At 47.7% G+C, this 21146-nt stretch overlaps 1 protein-coding gene across 10 annotated transcripts in view; it reads right to left on the bottom strand.

Moving 5' to 3' along the window:
• PUDP (pseudouridine 5'-phosphatase) overlaps positions 1 to 21146 on the bottom strand; it is a 617886-nt gene that overhangs the window by 543223 nt on the left and 53517 nt on the right. For all 10 annotated transcript variants that reach the window (XR_006782650.2, XR_006782651.2, XR_006782654.2 and 7 more), the window contains one exon: positions 9203 to 9432. Coding sequence is in view for 3 of the 10 variants with exons in the window: in XM_045813672.2 (XP_045669628.2) it covers positions 9203 to 9432 (230 nt within the window). In the remaining 7 variants the exon portion in view is untranslated. The remainder of the gene's footprint in view (positions 1 to 9202; positions 9433 to 21146) is intronic.

Raw genomic sequence — 21146 nt, 5'->3', positions numbered from 1 at the left:
CCTGGCCAGCACACTGTACAATACATTGGCTTTCCCGCTCTACCCAGGGAATACATAAGAGAATCCTTTGACCTCCCATGGGTTTATCTTACAGAGTTCAGTCTTTTGAGCTTCCAACGCAGTTTCTCCCTTTAGTAACACAGCGGCAGTAAGGAGCTCAGACCCATATTCAGCCACACGTCATCCCTACTGAATGAGTGGTCGCATGTGCTAGACTGAGGTCTGCGAGTTTGGCACCAACCTTCTCCCGACCAGGAGCACCTCAGGACCTGGGGCGAGTAGCAGGGGTCAGCAACGGGATCCTGGAGGAGTCAGGAACCCAAACCCCTACATGACAATCTAGAACCAGAAGACAAGGAGCCCAGGGAGAAGAAAGCCCAGGGCTAGGAGGCCGAGAGCAGCTTTACTCCTGCAGCAAATGTACCTTCGACACACCCCGATGGTCTTATCTGCATTTTCTAAGTGGGGGAAACTGAAACTGAGTGCAGGCACAGCACAGTAGTGGGCAGACGGCCCTCAAAGATGTCCCCGCCTTACCAGAACCTGGGACGGTGGTCCCTCTCATGGTAAAGGGGCTTTGCAGATGGAATTCAGCTTACGGACCTGAAGATACGGCGGGCGTCCTGGATTGAATGGGGTGGGGGGGTGTCTCATCGAATCAGCTGTTCCCTGAAAAGCTGCCAACTTTACTCTGGCTAGAGTGGGAGAGATGCTGCAGAGAGACAGAGAGAGAGTTCACGTGTAGGAAGTGTTCGATGCTCCTTTCTTCTAGGCCGAGAGAGAAGACCAGATCAGGCCTGCAGGAGCAGAGGGCAGAGCCCCAGGGAGAGCCAGCGGGGAAAGCAAACTATGGTCCTATCCTGCAAAGAACTGCCTTCGGCCCACTACCTGATGAAATGGGTTCTTGCTGGCGCTTCCAGATAGAAGCCCAGCCCCGCCTGGCTGACTTCTTGATTCCACACCAGAGTCCTGGAGCGGGGAAGCTAGCTACGCCACACCCCGAATTCTGACCCAGGGGAACCCAGAGAGAAAACCCGACGTTGTTTCAAGTGACTCAGTGTGGTAACTGGGTACAGCAGCAGTGAAGAGTGACTAGAAGGGACTAGGCCAAGGTGAAGCCTCAGAATTCACAAGTAACACGGTTTCCAAATATACTTAGTTATAGATATTATAAATCATTGCGGAAAAAAAAATAAACAACTAACACACCTTCTGGTTCTGCTCAGAGGTCTTTAGCTAATAAAACAAACAATGTATTCCTCCCGGAAGTATCGAGGAAGAATGTTTGGTAATCTGCTGATGGCTGAGAAGAAGGAACTTGGCAAGAAATTCCCATCCCAATGGCCAGTCTGCTTTACTTGTGCAAAATTCACACCCACGTTTCTTGTGCATTCATCTGGGGGACGATGTTTTGTGTTAGCAAACAATGAGATCTTGCATTTTAATCCTGGTGATGGAACAAGATAGGTGATGGGGCTGTGGACTTTCAGAATTTAGTAAAGTGTTCAAGAATGACGGGTCCAAGGCTCCCCACACCCCTCAGAGATTTGGATCCTCTCACAAACACTTTGGACAAGGCTATTGCTAAGTCCAGGCTGAAGTGGGTGTTCAGATGTTCCTGTCGGCCTGGCATTGAGTTCCCAGGGCACAGAGATTTGGGGCTGCAACTGCAACACTCCCCAACCACTTGAGGTGACCTATGCACTCGAGCTTCAAAACACAAAGGAATGGGGCAAGTCCTAGTTTGGACAGGCCTTTTCAAAAAAAAAACCAGAAGATCACCCCTGAATTTGTTAAAGGCCATCCTTGGCAATCGCTGGGGACCATTAATTCCGTATGTATTTAATCCAAATTGTGATGAATCCCATGTTTCTCAACCACGGTATTCATTATCATTCCCCACGGAGTGTTTGCAGACATATCCCCCGCCCCCAAAAGGCACCCTCCATGACAAGCTAGCAACACAGGGGTGTAGGCTGAGACGGAGAGCGGGAGGAACCAGCGAGGGATGGAGTGGCCAGGCTGAGGGGTTTTCATTTTGCGAGGTGGCAGGGGAGGGGGGACAGCCACGGGGGCGTGGAGCACAAGCACACTACCACACCAGTGTTTACAAACCCGGAAAAGGCAAAAGCACTGATTTACGGAGAAACCCACAGTACCCGTTAGGTGGCTGTCAACACTCTATCATGGCAATACTGCTCCCGTCTACTACGAATCATTGCACTGCACAACTGCTCAGTGAATTTTTTAGAAATCCGAGATACGAGGGATCCTTTTAAATATCTGATATCCTGTGCCATTCTCCCTGGGAGCGTGGTGGCTTGACACAGACAGGTTATATTCTACATGCTGCTGTGACGGCCTCATGAGAACGATCCTTCTCGGAAACCGATTTCACAAGCCCGTGCACAAATACACACGCAACTGAGAATACTGTGTCATAGTTGTGCTGGTAGCACCACATTATAAGAATAGATTATGAAGGAGCCCCTCCAGGTAGGTCACAAATCATGGTCGCGAACGTCGCTTCCGGCACCCCATTTCAGCAGTTTACATTCTGTGTGATATATGCGTCTGTCTATATGAATCTCAAGAATGAGAAAAAAAAAAAATTCATGGCTTCGCGATGGGTTTACCGGGAGTCACACTGAACAGAAGTGAGCAGAGACGGCGCACACAGATAGAGCGCGGAGCTCCTGGCAGTGTAACGGCAAAGGAAAATGGTGTTGTGGTCTTTGTAATGGCAAAGGAAAATGGTGTTGCCATCGCGTCTGCTTCCTCGCTTCGGCCGATGCGAAGATGCTGGGCAAACACCGAGAGCAGTTACTACCCACACCTGATTCTGAAACGAAGGCGAATGCCCATTTGATCTGGGCACACGTGTGCATGGGAGGTATGTCATACTTCCTGTCCAGGGAGATTACATCTCTCCCATTGTTCCATTGGCTACACTGAACACCAGGTAATGATGTGTGTGATTCCTGCACACATGGTACTGTTAGATAAGTATTCTACACGAACAAATTGGGGCAGGCCCATTCTTAATGACGATTGCAAATACCCATGAACGGCTGCCTCATTCACCTCAAAGTGAACACAACCGTGCACTGTCGTCTTTACTCAAGGGTGCTGCCAGCAGCGGAGGAAGGGGGATGCTGCCGAAGGTCTGGAAAGATGAGAAGGGGCCTTTGTGAGGTCCTTAGCATTGAGGATGTCACTGGGCGAATCCGCAGGACAGTGGAGCCATGTGGTCGGGAAGGGAGGACCTGGAGGAGAGCAGCAGGTCCCAGGAGAGGCCTCAACAGGCTGGAGGGTAGATGGACCAGAAGGCAGGAGAGACAAGGCAAAGATGTGGCCAGACAGGATCACAGTGCCTGATGGGGGTGGTGGTCTAGGAGGAAGGCAGGGTTTGAGAACCAGACACAAGCTAATTTCAAAGCAAGGAGGCCATGGGAGCTCAGCAAGGAAAGGATGCTGAGTCTGGCCAGCGAGATGCTGAGCACAGGAGGTGGCCAGGAAGTGACAGAGGGGTTGCTGGGACAGGAAAAGAGGGACGCTTCGGGGGTCAAGGAGGTCTAGAACAGGCTCCAGTGGCTCAAAGATTATACTGAGCTGAGGATAATTGAGAATCAACAGCTGCACAAAGAGGGTTTTTGTGAATTCTGCGTATCTTCCTCAAAGCACAGGCTCCTCAAGCATTCAACTGTCATGCATGCCCTCCCTGGAGTTTTACGACCAGCGAAAGTTGACTCTTAGTGCTGAAGAGAGGTCAGCACAGGTCAGCACCTGGATAAGAACTCGCCTAAACATTATGACATTGTCATAAAGCTATCATCACATCGTGCTCAGTTCGGCAGCACAGATACTCATAAAGCTATCACATCTCCCACCTGTTCTAAGAGCCCATTTATTTTTCCTGAGGGTCATTTTTTCCCCTGAAAGTGTCCCTCTGTCTTTCTCCAACCCCTATTAAGATGGTATATAAGCCCCAGACTCCAACTGCCTCCTTGAATCACATATTTTGCTGTGAACTGCCACATCCATAAGTAAATAAAAATCTGTTTTGTCTCTTACTAAGGCCTTTTGTCCGTTTAATTTACAGGCACCCAATACAGAACCTAAGAGAGTACAGGAAACGCTTCTCCTCCCTGACAGTGGAATTTGGAAAAGCAGGCAAACTCAGTAGGGACACCAAGCAAAGATAGGTTCAGTGAAAGAAAAGAAATTAAAGGGTAGTGACGACTGTGAAGGTAATATTCAAGATAGTCGGATTTTTTTTTTTTTTAAATACAGTATGGGAGGGCTTGGTAAATCATGTTGCAGCAGACACTGAATAATCCTGAAGCCATTGTATTTGCTCAGTGGTTATTAGAGACAGGAGGAGAAAGCGGTCACGTGGCCTGGCCAGTGATGGTGGAGGCTGTGGGTTCCTGAGGTCCCTGCAGGGCAGACTCCGGTGGCGTGGTGACTCTCTCCTCTCCCAGGAGGGACTCCAGCATGGCTATGCCTCTACCGGGGGTGGTGGCCATGCAAGGCTAACTAAGGAACATCCAATCACGCAGAAGACAGAGGGCCCCGCACAGCTCACCTGGCCACCAAGTAGAGTTTAAATTTGACACAGCAATGCATGTGCTTGCTTCCCATTATTCTGGGAAGTAAAGTTCTTCACAGAGACCCAAAAATGGCAGACACACGTTGACGGCCCACGCCTGTCCGTAGACTTTGGGGACAGAGACAGGGTAGGGTAAAAAGAGGTATTGAGAGTGGTTCTTAAATTAACATGTTTGTTTGTCAAGAAGTCAGGTAAAATATATTAACTGCCTTTTCCCACACTGAAAAGTCCACTCAGGTGATTCCTTCTGTAATTGAGAGAATAGTCTTAGTTTTACCAGGAAGACGTCACCCAATTAGAACTCACCAACTATTATGCCTTTATCGTTCTTTCTTTTTACTCTTTAAGTATATAAATGCTTAATGTGCAGAACTTTCTTGAAAACAAAAGAAAACATAAGAGGAATTAAAAAAAAAAACAACAATCCTGAAACTCAGTTCTTAACAAGAAACTGAAATATGCAAGGTAGTAACGACTATGCTTCTCAGAATTGATTTTGGGATTAACTTGTAATAGATGTCAACCCAAGTAATCCCATGTACATGAGGCCATCATTGTTTTTATTTTGCACCAGAGATGTGCAGCGTTGTGGGCTAGGAACTCAAATGGAGAAGTCACACACCCTGAGGACCTGGGGGTGACGCCCAGCTTGTGGGTCAACCCACCTCGTGGCTTGGGGCCCGGCCGCTCATGCCTGTGAGACTGCAGAAGTCGTGTGGTGTGAGAGCCGGAGCACAGGTGACCGTGCCCCACGGGGTCTCGGACAGTCGAGGGGGGCTCACACATGCCCCGTGCCTCCTCGGCACACAGCAGGCACTCAATGAGTACTCGTCAGCGCTGAGGATGGGTGGAGGGGACTTTTGGAGATGGCACCGTTTTTGCTTAGTTTTAGCACAAAAGAATGACACGCGCGGCTTAGAAATAATCGTTTCAGTGAGAACGTGTTTCATGCCAGCTTTGTTAGGCATTTTCTCCTGGTAAAATGGTAACTAACACTTCAACATAATTTCTCCCTTTGACACTGCCTGTTTTTTCCTCCTTTCTATTACTACTACTGTACCTAATTAATTGGATGACACCCACAGCATAATAAATTCCCGCCGGCAACTGTGAATCTCTCCAGCGACTTAATAATCCTAAGAAATGCCCTTGAACTTGGCAGGCGCACTCCTCTCCTGGGCCGGCGCTGCACCAAAGAGAAAGCAGTGGGACATGTTCAAAGACCTTCTCGTGGTTCAACAACTCTCTTTGCAAGCACTTCATGTATAAGGTAGAAAAAAGAATCCAAGTACAAAATTAAGTTTGTGTCCACAACAAGGAGCCTGTTCAAATTTTCCTTTAGTGTCACCACATGCAGATCACCTGATGAGAAACCCCAAAAACCTGGACTGTATTTGCCTAAGAAATATGACAAGAAAGGTTTCATTTCTGCAAGACAAATACATGCATAAATAAACACGGATTAGCAACAAGGGTAATGTCTAGAACACTTTACGAGCTAAATTACTGTTAAGATATGCAATTGCTCATTTTTCTTTGACAAGTCTAAAACAAATATTGTCAGTGAGAAGAACAGGGGGATATGCAGACAATATGGGGAGCTCTGTGTTCACTCTGCAGTTGTGTCTCCGCTTTGCACGGTTTCCTTGCAAATGGCCTCATGCGAAGCGAGGATGAGAGCGAGGGCGTGCTTTCCCTATCAACTCTGTTTCCCCACACGCTTTAAAGCACGGAAATACCACATGTGCACTGACAGGGTGCCTTGCCAAGGAAGGACGGCTATCGTACCGTGGGAAGGAACGTAGCGCGTTTTCCCTTTCACGGCCTCTGCCATACGAGCAGCTCAGGTGAGGGCCAACATCCCAGGAAGCCTCCATCAGCTCCTACAGTCCTACTGGAAGCAGGAGCCTGCAGACTCTGAACGGCTCTGCGAACCCGCCTGTCCAGAGCAGCGGCTTTACATCACTTGTCAATCAACAGCAACGTGCACCCAACAAGGAAAATGGCTTTCACAGCAGGAGGGCTTCACCACCTGAAGGCGCAGAGCACGTGAGGAAGCGAGGTGCTTAGGAATAACCAGACATTCGCACAGGATTTGTAGGAGGATGCCAAGCACGCAGGTGTATCAACGCCCCGAAAGAAGACACTGACCCATGCTGCACCCTGGATCTGGCCCCGTAGCCCTGGAAAGGGGCTCGTCTTTCACTCTATGGTTGAGGGAGCCGGCAACGGTGGGCTCGTCCCTCGTCACACAACTGCCGTCGAGCCGGATTCAGTGATGAGATGTGAACCAGCCCCCGTGTGTGTATCGACACGCTATCAGTGGTACTGCTATCGCTCAATGATCCTTCATGGCTGAGACGTGATAAAAAACGTATGTTTGATCCTGGTCACTGGCTCCCAGCACAGACGTCCTAAAACCCTCGGAATTTCTTGAGCAAGCGGAGCATCTTTTGTTATTTCAGATAAGCCCCTTTCCCGAGTTTCTGCTAATTAACAGAGTACCCTTGGTTCGTTAGATGGCTTTGGGATGGGTTCCAGAAAGACCAAGGCACACTTAGAGGGATGGGGCTTCCAGCCCTAGCCCCGACTTCCAAGGACAGTGATTTAATCACCAATGGGCAATGATTTAATGAATAATGCCTACGTAATAAACCTCGTCAGACCCCTCAAGCATGGGGTTCTTAGAGCTTCTAGGCTGACGAACACACTAAGGAGCGGGGACAGGGGCACCAGGAGGGCATGGGAGCTCCATGCCCCCTGCCAGCCATGCCTGGCCCTAAGCAGCACCCCCACGGGGCTGCTCCTGAATTGTCTCCTGAGTAATAAATCAGAAAATACACATAAAATGTTTCCCCGAGTGCTGAGACTCATTCTAATGAACTACTGAAACTCACAAAAGGGCCTAAGAACCACCCCCAAATTAGTAGCTGTCCAGGCAGAAGGGTGGGTGGCATGGGCGGCCCCAGAGGTGGGGGCACCGTGAGGGGCTGAGCCCTGAGCTGGGGGTGCACCGAGTGTCAGGAATGAACTCAAGTGTGCGATGGCCTGCGGGTGTCATGGACCACAGAGCAGCCCCTGACTCACACACACTCATTGCCTTCAGAGGGTCAAGGCAGCCAGCTGGACCCCGTGCCAAACTAAACAGAATACGACAAACACAACAACTGATCCATGAAACATGCCCAAATCACTACGCTTCATTTGGAAGCAGGTTTCTGAGTAATTCCTGTGACTTGTATCAGAAAAGGGCCGGCATCCCACCTCTGGCTCTCTGGTGAGTGAGGGGAGGAGAGAGCTAGAAAAGAACAGTCACGAAACGTTCTTCCCTGAACTAACTCACTCTAATCCAAAGTCCCAAAAAACAGGAACCAACAGGAACACAGAACCCCACTGTTGCCCTGAGGAATGCCCTTCCTGCTGATAGCACGCAAACAGCACCAACAGAAACCAGCCTCTCAACTCAGTCCCATGTCCTTCTGGAATCTGCAGGGCACACAGTCAGACCTCAGCCTGCCCCCTCTCAACTCAGTCCCCATGTCCTTCTGGAATCTGCATGGGCACACAGTCAGACCTCAGCCTGCCCCCTCTCAACTCAGTCCCCATGTCCTTCCGGAATCTTCACGGGCACACACTCAGACCTCAGCCCGCCCCCTCTCAACTCAGTCCCCATGTCCTTCCGGAATCTGCATGGGCACACAGTCAGACCTCAGCCCGCCCCCTCTCAACTCAGTCCCCATGTCCTTCTGGAATCTGCACAGGCACACACTCAGACCTCAGCCTGCCCCCTCTCAACTCAGTCCCCATGTCCTTCTGGAATCTGCAGGGCACACAGTCAGACCTCGGCCCGCCCCCTCTCAACACTGTCTCTCTGGAGTTCTGGAATCTGTGTAAGCACGTGGTGGAGGCGAAGCTATCCATCCCAACAGTAACAGTGCAGGGAGGAGAATCTGAAGCACAACTGAACACACACTATGCACTGAACATACTTCCCGGTCCTTGACACGCTTTGCCCCATCTCCACAGTGTACCCTGCATGAGGAAGTACTGCACATGGCTGGAGAGTGCACACTGGGGCAGCAACTCCACCAGTGCCCTCGTCCTGCAGAAACACAGAAGCCTGCACAGTTCATGATAAAACCACGGGCACTGTGAGCAAAAACCCTGCAGTAAGAAAACATCCCTGGACAAGCATGTGGGGGGAGCGCAGTGAGGTCTGATGATTTACGTTGTGTTGCTACCAATTCGTTCCGTGAAGTCTGCTCACTGCAAACAGGAAGCTGTCATGCCACATCAGTAAAGCCCCCTTCCCTACAGAATGTCCACTGGGCGGCGTTCGGTGAAACGTAAGCTTCCTAACACAACGTCAGTGCATCCCAGATCGCTGGCCTGCTACCGCAGGTGCAGATGTCCCCCACAAACTGACGTGATCTGACCTTGTCCCTCTTCCCGGGCCACGCCACGGCCCTGCTCTCCACGGTGGCCCTCCCACAGCGGACACAAGGCCCTCCAGTCATGGACAAACCCCACCCGGGTGGTGCACTGGGCAACGGGGCTGCCGCTGCCATTTCTCCTCGCTGCTGGTCTTACCTTCTCCACGGGAGGAGGAGGAGAGAATCTCTTCGCACAGACTAGAAATATGTCGGGATCTGGTTTCCCAGTCTTCACTTCGGGGTCATCTCCCAAAACGATGTGGTCAAACAAGCTGAAGAATTCCTTGTGTCTGCTGGTCTTCATCTGAAACGAGGCGCGGCTGGAGCTGGTGGCCACGGCCAAGGGCACACCATGCTTTCGCAGGTGGTGGATCAGTTTCTCCACGCCTGGGGAGGAGAAGGGAAAAGCCTTCGGTGAGGTGGAGGAGGCCACACAGGGCCACAGGAACTCCTGGGCACGCTGTACTAGCTCCGGGACCTGGACTCTGCTACCTACTCCCAGGAACGATCCGATCTGACACAGAGGATCTGAACGGGGGGCTGGGGCCTCTGAAACACACTCCTCAAACCAAAACTCAAACAGCAGTTCAGGGCTCCGCCACAGCGTTTCCCAAAGTAACAGAAGGGCATTTTACTGGAAAGAAACCCTGCTTTGTGTGCTGGTCCTCTTTTGTTGAAATGTGGAAACCAGACAGAGTGAGCCCAGGGAGGGGCCTCTGCACTCGGTGTACCGTGTTTTGTTTTGTTCTGTTTCCTGAAGCAATGAATATGCAATGATTATGCTGTTGGTGTTTTCTGAGAAAACTCGCCATGCTACTGAAAGCGATTCAATCATTCGTCACACAGCCGGGGAGAGGAAATCCTGAAAGGGCTTCTACCAGAGGCTGAGGACGAAGGCCAGAGCTGAAGGAAAGCTGTGACGCTACCTGATAAGGGAACAGAGGCTGAAACAGACCTTGCTGAACGCGGCTGAGCCAAAGAGCAGCAACGCATCACATGGAAGGAACACTTCCCACACCCTCAGTAACTGCTGGATTAAGTACAGGGAACACCAGTATTCACAGAGCCAGCTGAGAGAGGGCTGGTTATCAGAAACGTGCCGAATACAACAGTACTCTCCACCCTGAAACCTTTGTCGAGTATGACAGTAATGTCTAAATCCACACGCAGCATCAATTATCTAAAACAATATTTTATTTATTATTATTTTTTAAAGATGTTATTTATTTATTCGACAGAGATAGAGACAGACAGCGAGAGAGGGAACACAAGCAGGGGGAGTGGGAGAGGAAGAAGCAGGCTCATAGCGGAAGAGCCTGATGTGGGGCTCGATCCCAGAACGCCGGGATCATGCCCTGAGCCGAAGGCAGACGCTCAACCGCTGTGCCACCCAGGCGCCCCTAAAACAGTATTTTAAATAACCGTATAATCATTACTGTTTTAGTAACTGCATGAGGCGATGTCCCTACTTTCTTAATTACTAGAGAAAAGACTGACGCATTCATTTTTTGCAAACAGCTAAAGCTGTTCACAAAGACAACAAATACTGTGAGCACTTGACCCTTAAGAGGAATACTCCTGAGATGTTCGAAGGAAAATGTGGATCTTAACTCTGTGCCAGGACGATGTAAAAGAAAGCAAAACCTAGCACTCCGGTGGATGTGAAATTCACAATGTCTGATATCCGATCAGGAGTTACCATGCCTACACATAAGCAGAAATATACAACACATGGCCAGGAGAAAAAAAGCAATCAATAGAAATGACCAGAGACATGGCTGAGATGAAGGAATTGGCACATCATGACCTTCTAGAAGCTTCAGAAACATTATAAATACGCCCACGTTAGAGACTATCCTAATGCAAAAAATAAAAAGTGATATCCAGTTACATACCATCTACAGAGATCATGACCTTCTAGAAGCTTCATAAACATTATAACTATGCCCAGAAAACTTACTTAAATATCATATTCAGGCAGCTTAAAAATAAATGGATTGAAAACCATATATTCTGTAACTACTAATCAAAAGTAGGGTTAGCTATATTAAAAGCAGAAAAGGGTGCTTTAAAACAAGGAGTGATGAGTCTCAGAGATAACTAGGTACACTTCATAACGACAAGTAGGTCAACTGATCAACAAGACATAATTCTAAAGGTGTATGTATCTTACAACACAGCTTCAAAACACATAAAGCAAAAACTAATAGAACTGAATAGAGAAACAGACTGAGGTTTCATAGTCCTGTCACTAATTGATAGAACAAGTAGACAGAAAGCAGGATACAGCAGACTTCAAAAAACACTACCAAGCAACTTAACTGAATTGACATTTATACAACACTTCACCCAAAATAGCAGAATACAATTTATTTTCAAGTGCACCGGGAACATTCAACAAGATAGAACATGAGTCCATGAGCTATAAAAAATTCTAAAACATTTTACAGTAATTGAAATCATTCAAAATATGTTCCCTGACCATAAAAGAATTAAAATAGTTATCAATAACTGAAAGGTATGTGGGGAAAAAATATTTAGACATTAAACAACACAATTCTATGTAAGACATGAGTCAAAGATGAAGTCACAAAGGAAAATGAGATAATCTTTTGTACAGAACAAAAAGCTAGCATATCAAAATTCGTGAGATGTGGTTAAAACATTTAGAGGAAAACTGATGGCACTCAATGCTTATGTTACAAAAGAAGATGGTCTAAAACCAGTAATCTAAGTTGTCCCATTTAAAAACTAGAAGAAAGAAGAACAATGATTTAAGCTTTCACCCTGAGAAAGTGAAGGAAAAGAGCAAAATCAAGTTAAAGCAAACAAAAGAGGGGCGCCTGGGTGGCGCAGTCGTTAAGCGTCTGCCTTTGGCTCAGGGCGTGATCCCGGCATTCTGGGATCGAGTCCCACATCGGGCTCCTCTACTGGGAGCCTGCTTCTTCCTCTCCCACTCCCCCTGCTTGTGTTCCCGCTCTCGCTGGCTCTCTCTCTGTCAAATAAATAAATAAAATCTTAAAAAAAAAAAAGCAAACAAAAGAAAGGGAAGAAAAAAATAAGAGAGGAAATCAATGAAATAGCATAAAGGAGAATACAGAAAATCAATTAAACGAAAAGGTGGTCCTTTGAAAAGTTCAATTTAATCAGCAGATTGTTAGCCAAACTGATCAAGAAAAAAGAAGGAAGATCGAAATTTAACAATGCGAGTAATCAGAGCCCATCACTTAAATTCATTAAAAGGATTAAAAAATATTATCAGTAGCTTTATGCCAATATATTTAACAGCTTAGATAAAATGGACAGACTTCTTGAAAGATACAAAGCTCACTCAAGAAGACAGTAAAACCTCAACAGCCCTATACCTAGTAAAGAATTTGTTAGCTAAAAAACCTTCTCATATCTAGGATTGGATGGCCTCATTGGTGAACTTCAACAAACACTTGAGAAAGAAACAACACCAATTCTGAGCAAACTTCAGAAAATAGGAGGGAACGTGTTCTAACTGATTTCATGAGACCAAATATTTCTGATACCAGAGCTGGAGAAACGTCAGACAAGAAAACTACAGATCCATACACCTCACGGTAACACCTTTGCATTTAAACACAGTTTCAACCAGTGCCAGTCTTCCACATAATCAGTTTCCACGCAGTTTGAATACATTACTTGAAAGGATGGAAATGCCAAAACACTCAATTAGTTTGCAACAACCACTGATGAATATCATGGATTACACCTATTAGCTAAATTTCAATTAAAAACCTTTACTTAACTGGTGGGCGGCAGGAAAGGATGCTTATGATAAAAATAGAGCTAATGACAAAATTTTGTCTGGATATAGTAATTCAAGGTGAGTACTGCTAACCTTAAAGATAAAACTCAGTCATTGTACCAGCAAACATGGGCTGACTTGGGAACAGCAGAGAAGCACAGTCCAGGAGAAGCAAGCTACAGCAAAACCACAGGCAAGTCCAACAAACAAAAGAGAGGGACATTGTTTTACAGAGAAGGAGGAGCAAGTTGGAGGGGTTGTTTTGAACAAAAGTCCACGGGGTAACGCAAGAGTCCAGAATGATGGTTTCTCACTGGCTGAGTTGCAGAGGAGGTAGGTTTCTAATAGAAGAGGCAGAGAACACCTCTCCCTGCTGGGGCCTGTAACTGGTGACTGTTTCTTGTTGAGGATTCTTCTGTTCCGGCTATAACTGATCATTCTTTCTGTGATTGACATTGAGTGGGACAGCTTCACCTACCAGCCTCCCCTCCTAGTATCCCGCATGCACTTTTAGCGAGGTTTCTCCTTAAATATGTTCACAGTATCAAAATAATATGAATTTAAAACAAGATTTTCAAATTACTAGATTACACAAGAATAAACCAAGACTGGGGCGCCTGGGTAGCGCAGTCGTTAAGCGTCTGCCTTCGGCTCAGGGCGTGATCCCGGCGTTCTGGGATCGAGCCCCACATCAGGCTCCTCCGCTGGGAGCTTGCTTCTTCCTCTCCCACTCCCCCTGCTTGTGTTCCCTCTCTCGCTGGCTGTCTCTCTGTCAAATAAATAAATAAATAAATAAATAAATAAATAAATAAATAAATAAATAAAATCTTAAAAAAAAGAAAAGAATAAACCGAGAGTAAAAAAAAAAATAATGGAGCATATTTAAACATCTGGCTCTGTCTAAAACACATGGGAAAAGAAAGTTTTGCTGAAAATGTTCTTTTGTGCTATTCATTTACAAAAAGATCAAATATAGTTTCTATCATGTTAGCTAATCCCGTCAACATTTGTAGTTCTGTGCCTGTTCTGTCACGTACCCAATGTATACAGTTGTATGCATACACAGAGGCACAGCAACAAACCTATATGGAAGGGTGCGTACTGAACATCTGTATTGACAGGGGAGAGAATCACGATGGTTCTGCAGGACTGTTTTTCAATCAGCCACAGCGCACTGAGCGTCTTGAAAGTGGCTGAGACCAGTGTGAACATGAAACCCAAGAGAAGGATGTGACCGCAGTCCTCCGGGTGGGACACCAGGCAAACATGCAACCTCTTCACACTCCATGTTATCATTCATCAAAGGCCAATGATCCATTTTCCACATGGAGCGGCTATACGGGAGTGCAAGGAGACGGTCATGCACATAGAATCACCTGGTGGCTACTTGACAGGCACGACGGGAAGCCCCCAATACATGTTGGCCATTGTCATGATCATCAGATAAAACTTGAGGGTACAGTCACGAAGAAATCATTCAGATCTCTGGATATATAATTGGCTGCCTCCGTAAAAAAATGTTTGTATCTTTTAACTATTGTACACCAGCTTTCTCTTCTGCAGTCACCGCCCCTGAGAAGGAAAAGACTAAAGACATAAGTGGAGTTCTGCCCTGCAGAGAAGCCGGTTAATTAAGTATATAAATGAAATCCAGCTAACAGCTTCTGGCCCTTGGTGTGCTGACGTCGCTTTAAGGGAAGGGCAGAAAGACAGATCTCCCTTGCTACAAAGAATCAGCTCTTGGAGGATTAATCTATAGGGGAAGAAATACGAATGTGAAGAATCAGCAGTCTGGATAGGAAGAATGCTTTTCCTCTTACTTCATCCTAAAGACCTAAGATTGATGACAGAGAACACGGATGCTGCCATCAAAATGGATTTGGAAGAGGAAAGATGTAGGAAAGACGGAGAGCTGACACGAGTGAAGGTGTTTCTTTGGAATTCACGCACTGAGTGGATATATCCGTGGACATGCCACCAGCTCTGGCCTTGTGTTTAGTACTTGCCCCGAAACACAAAGACCTACAGTGAGGAGTTAACAATACGGGGGAGATGAAACTCGTACAGAAATGTGCCTGCCATTAGGAACTGTGGAGTGTTGCTGAGTGTAGAAATCTCTGGACTCAGACCTAGGAAGACGGTGCTGCCAGCTGATGAATGCCACCATCGACCCATAACCAAACAGACACCGATGCTGTCCTGGGACCACATACACTGTGTACGGCTCTGCCAGCCTAGCTTTTACACATGCATTCTGGTGACAGCGTAGGGCCCCTCTTCACCCCGACCCACCCACGTGCAAGGGGCTTGGGTATACTGCCACTCTTGGAAGGTGGCTTTCACAATCGCCAGGAACGCAGGTAGGCTAACACCTTGGTGTTACAGATCAAAGGCCTGGGATCGAGTGCAGTGGGTTGACTGGTGGACCCCAAAAAGATATGTCCAAGTTCTAACTCTTAGTCTGATGATCTTATTTGAAAAGAGGGTCTTTGTAGCTATGATTAAGGGCCTTGAGAAAAAAAGATCACCCTGGATTTAGGGTGGGCCTTAAATGCAATGGCTAGTCTTTTAGTCAGCTTGGCCTGTTAGAACCCAACCCCTAAGACTGGGTGGCTTATGAACATATTTATTTCTCAGAGTTCTGGAAGTTGGAGTCTGGAAGTGGATAAAGGCACCACAGATTCCGACACTGGCGAGGCCCTCTTGGAGCATGGTCAACCTGTCACTGTATCCTCACATGGTGGAAGGGGTGAGCTAGCCTTTTATAAGGGCACTAATCCCATTGGTGAGGGCTCCACCCCTATAACCTGATCACCTCCTGACAGCTCTCCTCCTTCACACTGGGGGATTAGGGATTCCAGCTATGAATGTTGTGGGGGGCACAAACGTTCAGACCATAGCAACTGTGTCCCTGTAAGAGAAGAGGAGAGACAGAGATATGGCCCTGTGTAGACAGACGCAGAACGTGGAGGGATGCAGCCCAAGTCAATGGATGCCTGGAGCCCTCAGAAGCTGGGAGACACAGGGAAGGATGCTCCCCTAAGCTTTAGGAGGGCGTATGGCCCTGCCGAGGGCCGATTTTGGATTTCTGGACTCCAGAACTGTAAGAACATACATCCCTGTTGTCAGAAGCCACCACGTTTGTGGTCATTCATTACACCAGCTGCAAGAAGCTAATACAGGGACCCCGGGTGGCAGAAGTCCTGCAGGAGACCAGAAACTGGGGCCTTGCCTCTGAGAAAAGAGCGAAATGCTTGACAGCAAGGGTGAAAATGCACTGGTGACATTGCAGAAATTGTTAGCAGTCAAGGAAGGGCAGAGCTCGGGAAGGGGAAAGGTAAAGAAACACACAAAGGCACAAAGATTTTTGCAGATGCTCTGCATTTCAGTAGGAAGAGGCCCCGGGAATCTCTAGCCACCGACATTCCCAAGACCCAAAGAGCTGGCAAGGGGCAGTCACTGCGCTGGGGTCAACAGCAGGAAGGCGTGGAGGATCCTGGGAGATGGTGGAGCAGTGGTTCTCCACAGGGGTATTTTGAAACCTCTCCTCACTCAGAGGAGATATTCGGCCGTGCCTGGACTTCAACTAGACTGATTTCTAGTCAGGGCCTGGAGATGGAAGGCCCATGGGTCATGTGTTCATAGTCCCATGAAGATCAACGAGTACTGACTCACACTGAGGGCCTGGCCCTTTCACGGGTGGATTCTAAGTCCTTCTGCCCTAAGTAGGGGGACGGTGACGGAGATGACCGCACCTTCTACCCTCGTGCCAGGATTCTGGATTTGAAGGACAGGCCCTTCTTAAGTGATGACGATTTGGGGGAAGGGTTCCCCTTCCAGGAAGCGATGCTTCACTGTGAACACAGCTGAGGAGCTCTGAAGTTTCCATCAGCCTCATACCATATTCAGGTGGACACGACAATGATCTCCTGGTCTACCATTTTATTTAAGGCACTGGTTCTCAAGGAGGAGGGGGGCAGTTTTGCTCCCATCCCTGCTGGGGGACATTTGGCAATGTCTGGTGGTTGTCACAACCGGGGAAGGGAATGCTCCTGGCATCTAGTGGGTGGAGAGCAGGGATGTTGGTCAATATTTTCCATCCTACAGTGCACAGGACTCCCCACTGCAGAAGGACGCATCCAGACCCAGATGTTACCACTGCTGAGGCTGAGTGGCCCTGCCTTCGCATGACAGACTCTGTCTTGGAAACCCTGGCTTCTAAGACGAACCTGGGCTCTTCCCCTGTGTCCAGCATCAGAGCACACCTGAGGGGTTGATAAGGAATAAGAAAGAACAGTGCCATGTTCCTCTCATCCAGAGTTCCCAGCCTGGAGAGAGGTCCGCAGGCCAGCAAATCACAGTGTGATAATGACAATGTTTCACGTCTGCCTCCTCCACTTCTCTGTAACTCAACCGCTGTCTGAGGTCACACTGACCTGGTATGAGTCCCAGTTTCCCAGTCCTTGTGCTGCTTTCACTTCTTTCCACGGCAGACAGAACACCCTGTCTGAAAGCTGGATCATTTATAAAATGGGATGGGGTTGGACGTCCTCATCACATGGTTCCAGGCAAGAGAAAGTCACTGGTATGGACTGAACCCCCTGAAATTCCCATGTTATAGCCCTAAGCCCCAAGGGGGTGGTGCTGGATGTGGAGACTTTGGGAGGTCATGGGGGTTATGTGAGGCCATGAGGTGGAGCCCCCTCATGAGAGCGGAGCCCTTATAAGAAGAGGAAGACCCATGGGGCGCCTGGGTAGCGCAGTCGTTAAAAAAGCGTCTGCCTTCGGCTCAGGGCGTGATCCCGGCGTACCGGGATCGAGTCCCACATCGGGCTCCTCCGCTATGAGCCTGCTTCTTCCTCTCCCACTCCCCCTGCTGTGTTCCCTCTCTCGCTGGCTGTCTCTGTCACATAAATAAATAAAATCTTAAAAAAAAAAAAAAAAAAAAAAGAAGAGGAAGACCCACCTCGCCAGAACCTCACCATGCTGGCCCCCAGAGCTTGTACTTCCAGCCTCCAGCACTGTGAGAAACACATGTCTGTGATTTACGCCGCACAGTCTATGGTATTTTGGCATGGCAGCCCGAGCTAAGACACAAAGGTGAAAGCATTATGTTCGGGCTATACCCTTAAGTCTTGGAAGATGGTGGCTACAAAGTTAATGTCCTTCCTTCATTAAACCTGTCAAAGGAGGAGAGTTCCCACCAGTTCTATGGCTCAGATTGACATGCCCAGATGACCCAAAGCTACAGGCCCCTCACACATCATGCTTACAACCCTGTCACCCCACAATGAAGCCCACTAGGCAACTAGGCCTATACTCAGGACTCCCAATCAGATTTCTGGGGTGTACAGAGTTGAAGAGTGTCTTCCCCAAAATTCATGTCTACCTGGAACCTCAGACTGTCACCCTATTTGGAAACAGGGTCTTTGCAGGTGTAACTGGTTAAGAATCCAGAGATGAAGTCATCTTGGATTTATAGGGTGAGCCCTAAGTCCAAAGTCCAACAACTGGTGTTCTTACAAGGAGAGGACACAGAAATGTGGGGAAGAAAGCCATGTGAAGAGAGAGGTAGAGATGGGAGAGATGCGGCCACAAGCCAAGGGATGCCTGGAGCGCCCAGAAGTTGGAAGAAGAGGCAGGAAGGACCCTCCTCTAGTGCTGGCTTGGGGCACAGGTGGGAGCCTTGCACAAGTGAAAGCTATCGTCTGGAACAGGTCTTTTTCTTGGTGGGCCTCCCAGTGTTTCTGTTTGCATCTTTGTCATGAGGGGCCTCATGTGTCCGGAGAAGAAGGTTCCAGGATCTTGCTGGTTGTTGAGGTGAAGGGGCATCACGGGCAGATGTTCCCTTCATCCCCAGTGCTCTCTGCATCCTCCAGGAGCCTTCGTGTTTGCCATGTGAAGCCTCTCTGGTTCAGTGCATGAACAGAATCCTGTGTTCTGCTGGGGTGGGGAGGATGGCATCCTGGATGTGTAAAATGGGGCCAAGGACCCAGGGGTCCAGCTGCCTCGCATCTAGGATTTCTACCCGCCCTGCAGTGCTGTCTGCCCTGTTTCATCCTGCCTTCTGTGAAACACGCAGCCAGCCTGTCACCTGTATTTAAGAGTCAAAAGAAGACTATTTTGTGACACATGAAAATGATTTGAGATTCAAATTTCAGTGTCCACACAGAAAGCTTTCTGGGACCATGGCCACATCCTTTCCTATCTGTGTGGACTGTGGCTGCGTTGAGCTCAAAAGGTAGAGAGGTAAGGAGGTGAGACAAATGCCGTGCACGGTCTACAAAGCCAAAAAAGCAGAAAAAGTCTGCCGACCTCTGCTACACAGCAAACAGACCTTGTGCATGTACCGCAGAAAAAACGTCGAAGCGATGGACAAGGAAGAGGTAAATTGCATTGTGAAGGAAGCCGCCAAGCATTAGGATCTATGTCCTTGGCCTCTCAGCCAGGGATGCCAGTGAGAAGTATCAGAGCTAACAGGGATTCTTCCAGAGGCCTTACCAGGGAATGACCATTGTCGAAAATGAATCCACAACCCCAGTGCCTTCTTCCGTCATACCTTTAACTATTTGCTAATTATGCTCAAATTACTGGAGCATTATCAAACGGTCAAAATAATGTTGAGAATATAAATACAATATGCACAGATTGTATACAGTGTATAATAAAATGTGGTATCTAATGGGGATATACACAGCACACAGGTATATTAAGGTTTACCAATGTCTAAGGTTCAACTCCTGTAGTATGCAGCTAAATCTCGCTTTGGATATTGGATAATTTACCACATACAGAATATTTTATTCATCAGAAGTCCACCATTACAATGCAATTGGAAAGGGGCAGCCTTTTTAAATCTGTAAAATATTTTCTTCACCTTTTGAGATTTAGTCTGTAGAAATCCCTAATGGGCAAAAACTGTGTATATAAAAATCAAATCACTTTGATATACCAACACGCTTGAAATCTCCTTATTAAATTGCTGTTTCAACAGACTGTGCGTAGACAGAGAAAATCAGTGAAATAAGATTCATATGACCCAGAGAGTATCTGAGTTGGAAGTTGTACATTATTTTCTGAAATGTGGGACATTCAGAAAATGACCATTTCCGGCAAATTAGTGACCTTTTGATCACATGCACTGTTCTGCATCTAGACCGTCAACTCACAAGGCTGCTGGTTTCCCCCCGAGAAGATCCCTTGTTCCACGAGGGTCTGGAGACATCCTGGAGGTCCTGCCCTCTGCCCTCAGCATCAGCCCAGGCCCCGCCCACCTCATCCCATGGTCACCTTGTCCGTGCAAGCGACAAAATGTTGCCCTTCATAACTTGTGACATCGCCTGGAAAACTCAGAATCCGCTATCCCCGCTTCCCAAACCAAGGAAAGACCACGGTTCTGTGTCACGTAAAGGACGAGACAACAGGAGAGCAAGTCCAAAAGGGATGGCCCTGAGTGGTTGTCAAGTGTATTAGGAGACTCCACTGAACAGATCTGACGATCGGGAGTCCCGTCCTCACACAAACGACGACAGGGATTGTCACGGAGACTCTTCGACAGCTGTGGTCGGCTGTTGGTGGTGAACCGAGGACGCAGGGAACATGGGGCAGTCTTTTCTCCTTGTATATCTCGCCAGCTGACTGGAGCACTGCGGAATTCTCACAGATTCCAGAAAGACTGGGACACTGTTTTTAAAAACCATATTGTATTTCGATGTTTTCTTCCATCTGTTTTGCTAATATTGGAAGAGAGTGGCCCACGACCATTGACCCTGCAACAATGTGGAGGGGGCTGAGCCTCACAGAGTTAAAAGCACATGCACAGGGGCACCTGGGTGGCTTGATCAGTTAAGCATTTGCCTTCAGCTCAGGTCATGTTCCCAGGGTCCTGGGATGGAGTCCCACATCGGGCTCTCTGCTCCTCGGGGAGCCTGCTTCTCCCTCTTCCTCTATCCCTCTCTCCCCCCTCCAACTCATTCTCTCTCCCAAACAAATAAAACCTTTAGGAAAAAAATGCACATGTAACTCTGATTCACCCCAAAATTAACTACGTAGAGCCTACCGATAACAAACAGCCAATCAATACATAGTTTGTATGTGGTATATATTACATACACTGTTCTTACAATAAAGTAAGCCGGAGAAAAGAAACTGTGACTAGGAAAATCATTAAAAAAACAACCCACATTTATAGTACTGTGCTGCATTTATAGAAAAAAAATCCGCATCTAAGTGGACCCGTACAGGTCAAGGGTCAACTGTATTTCAAAACACTGATAATTGCACGGAAAATTTTCATTCTGTGCCTTTGTTTATTTGATTAAAAGTT

The sequence above is a fragment of the Ursus americanus genome, chromosome X (assembly GCF_024610735.1).
Source record: "Ursus americanus isolate L20-20 chromosome X, mUrsAme1.1.p, whole genome shotgun sequence".
NCBI lineage: Eukaryota > Metazoa > Chordata > Mammalia > Carnivora > Ursidae > Ursus > Ursus americanus.
This window is presented reverse-complemented; position numbering and strand designations above follow the sequence as displayed.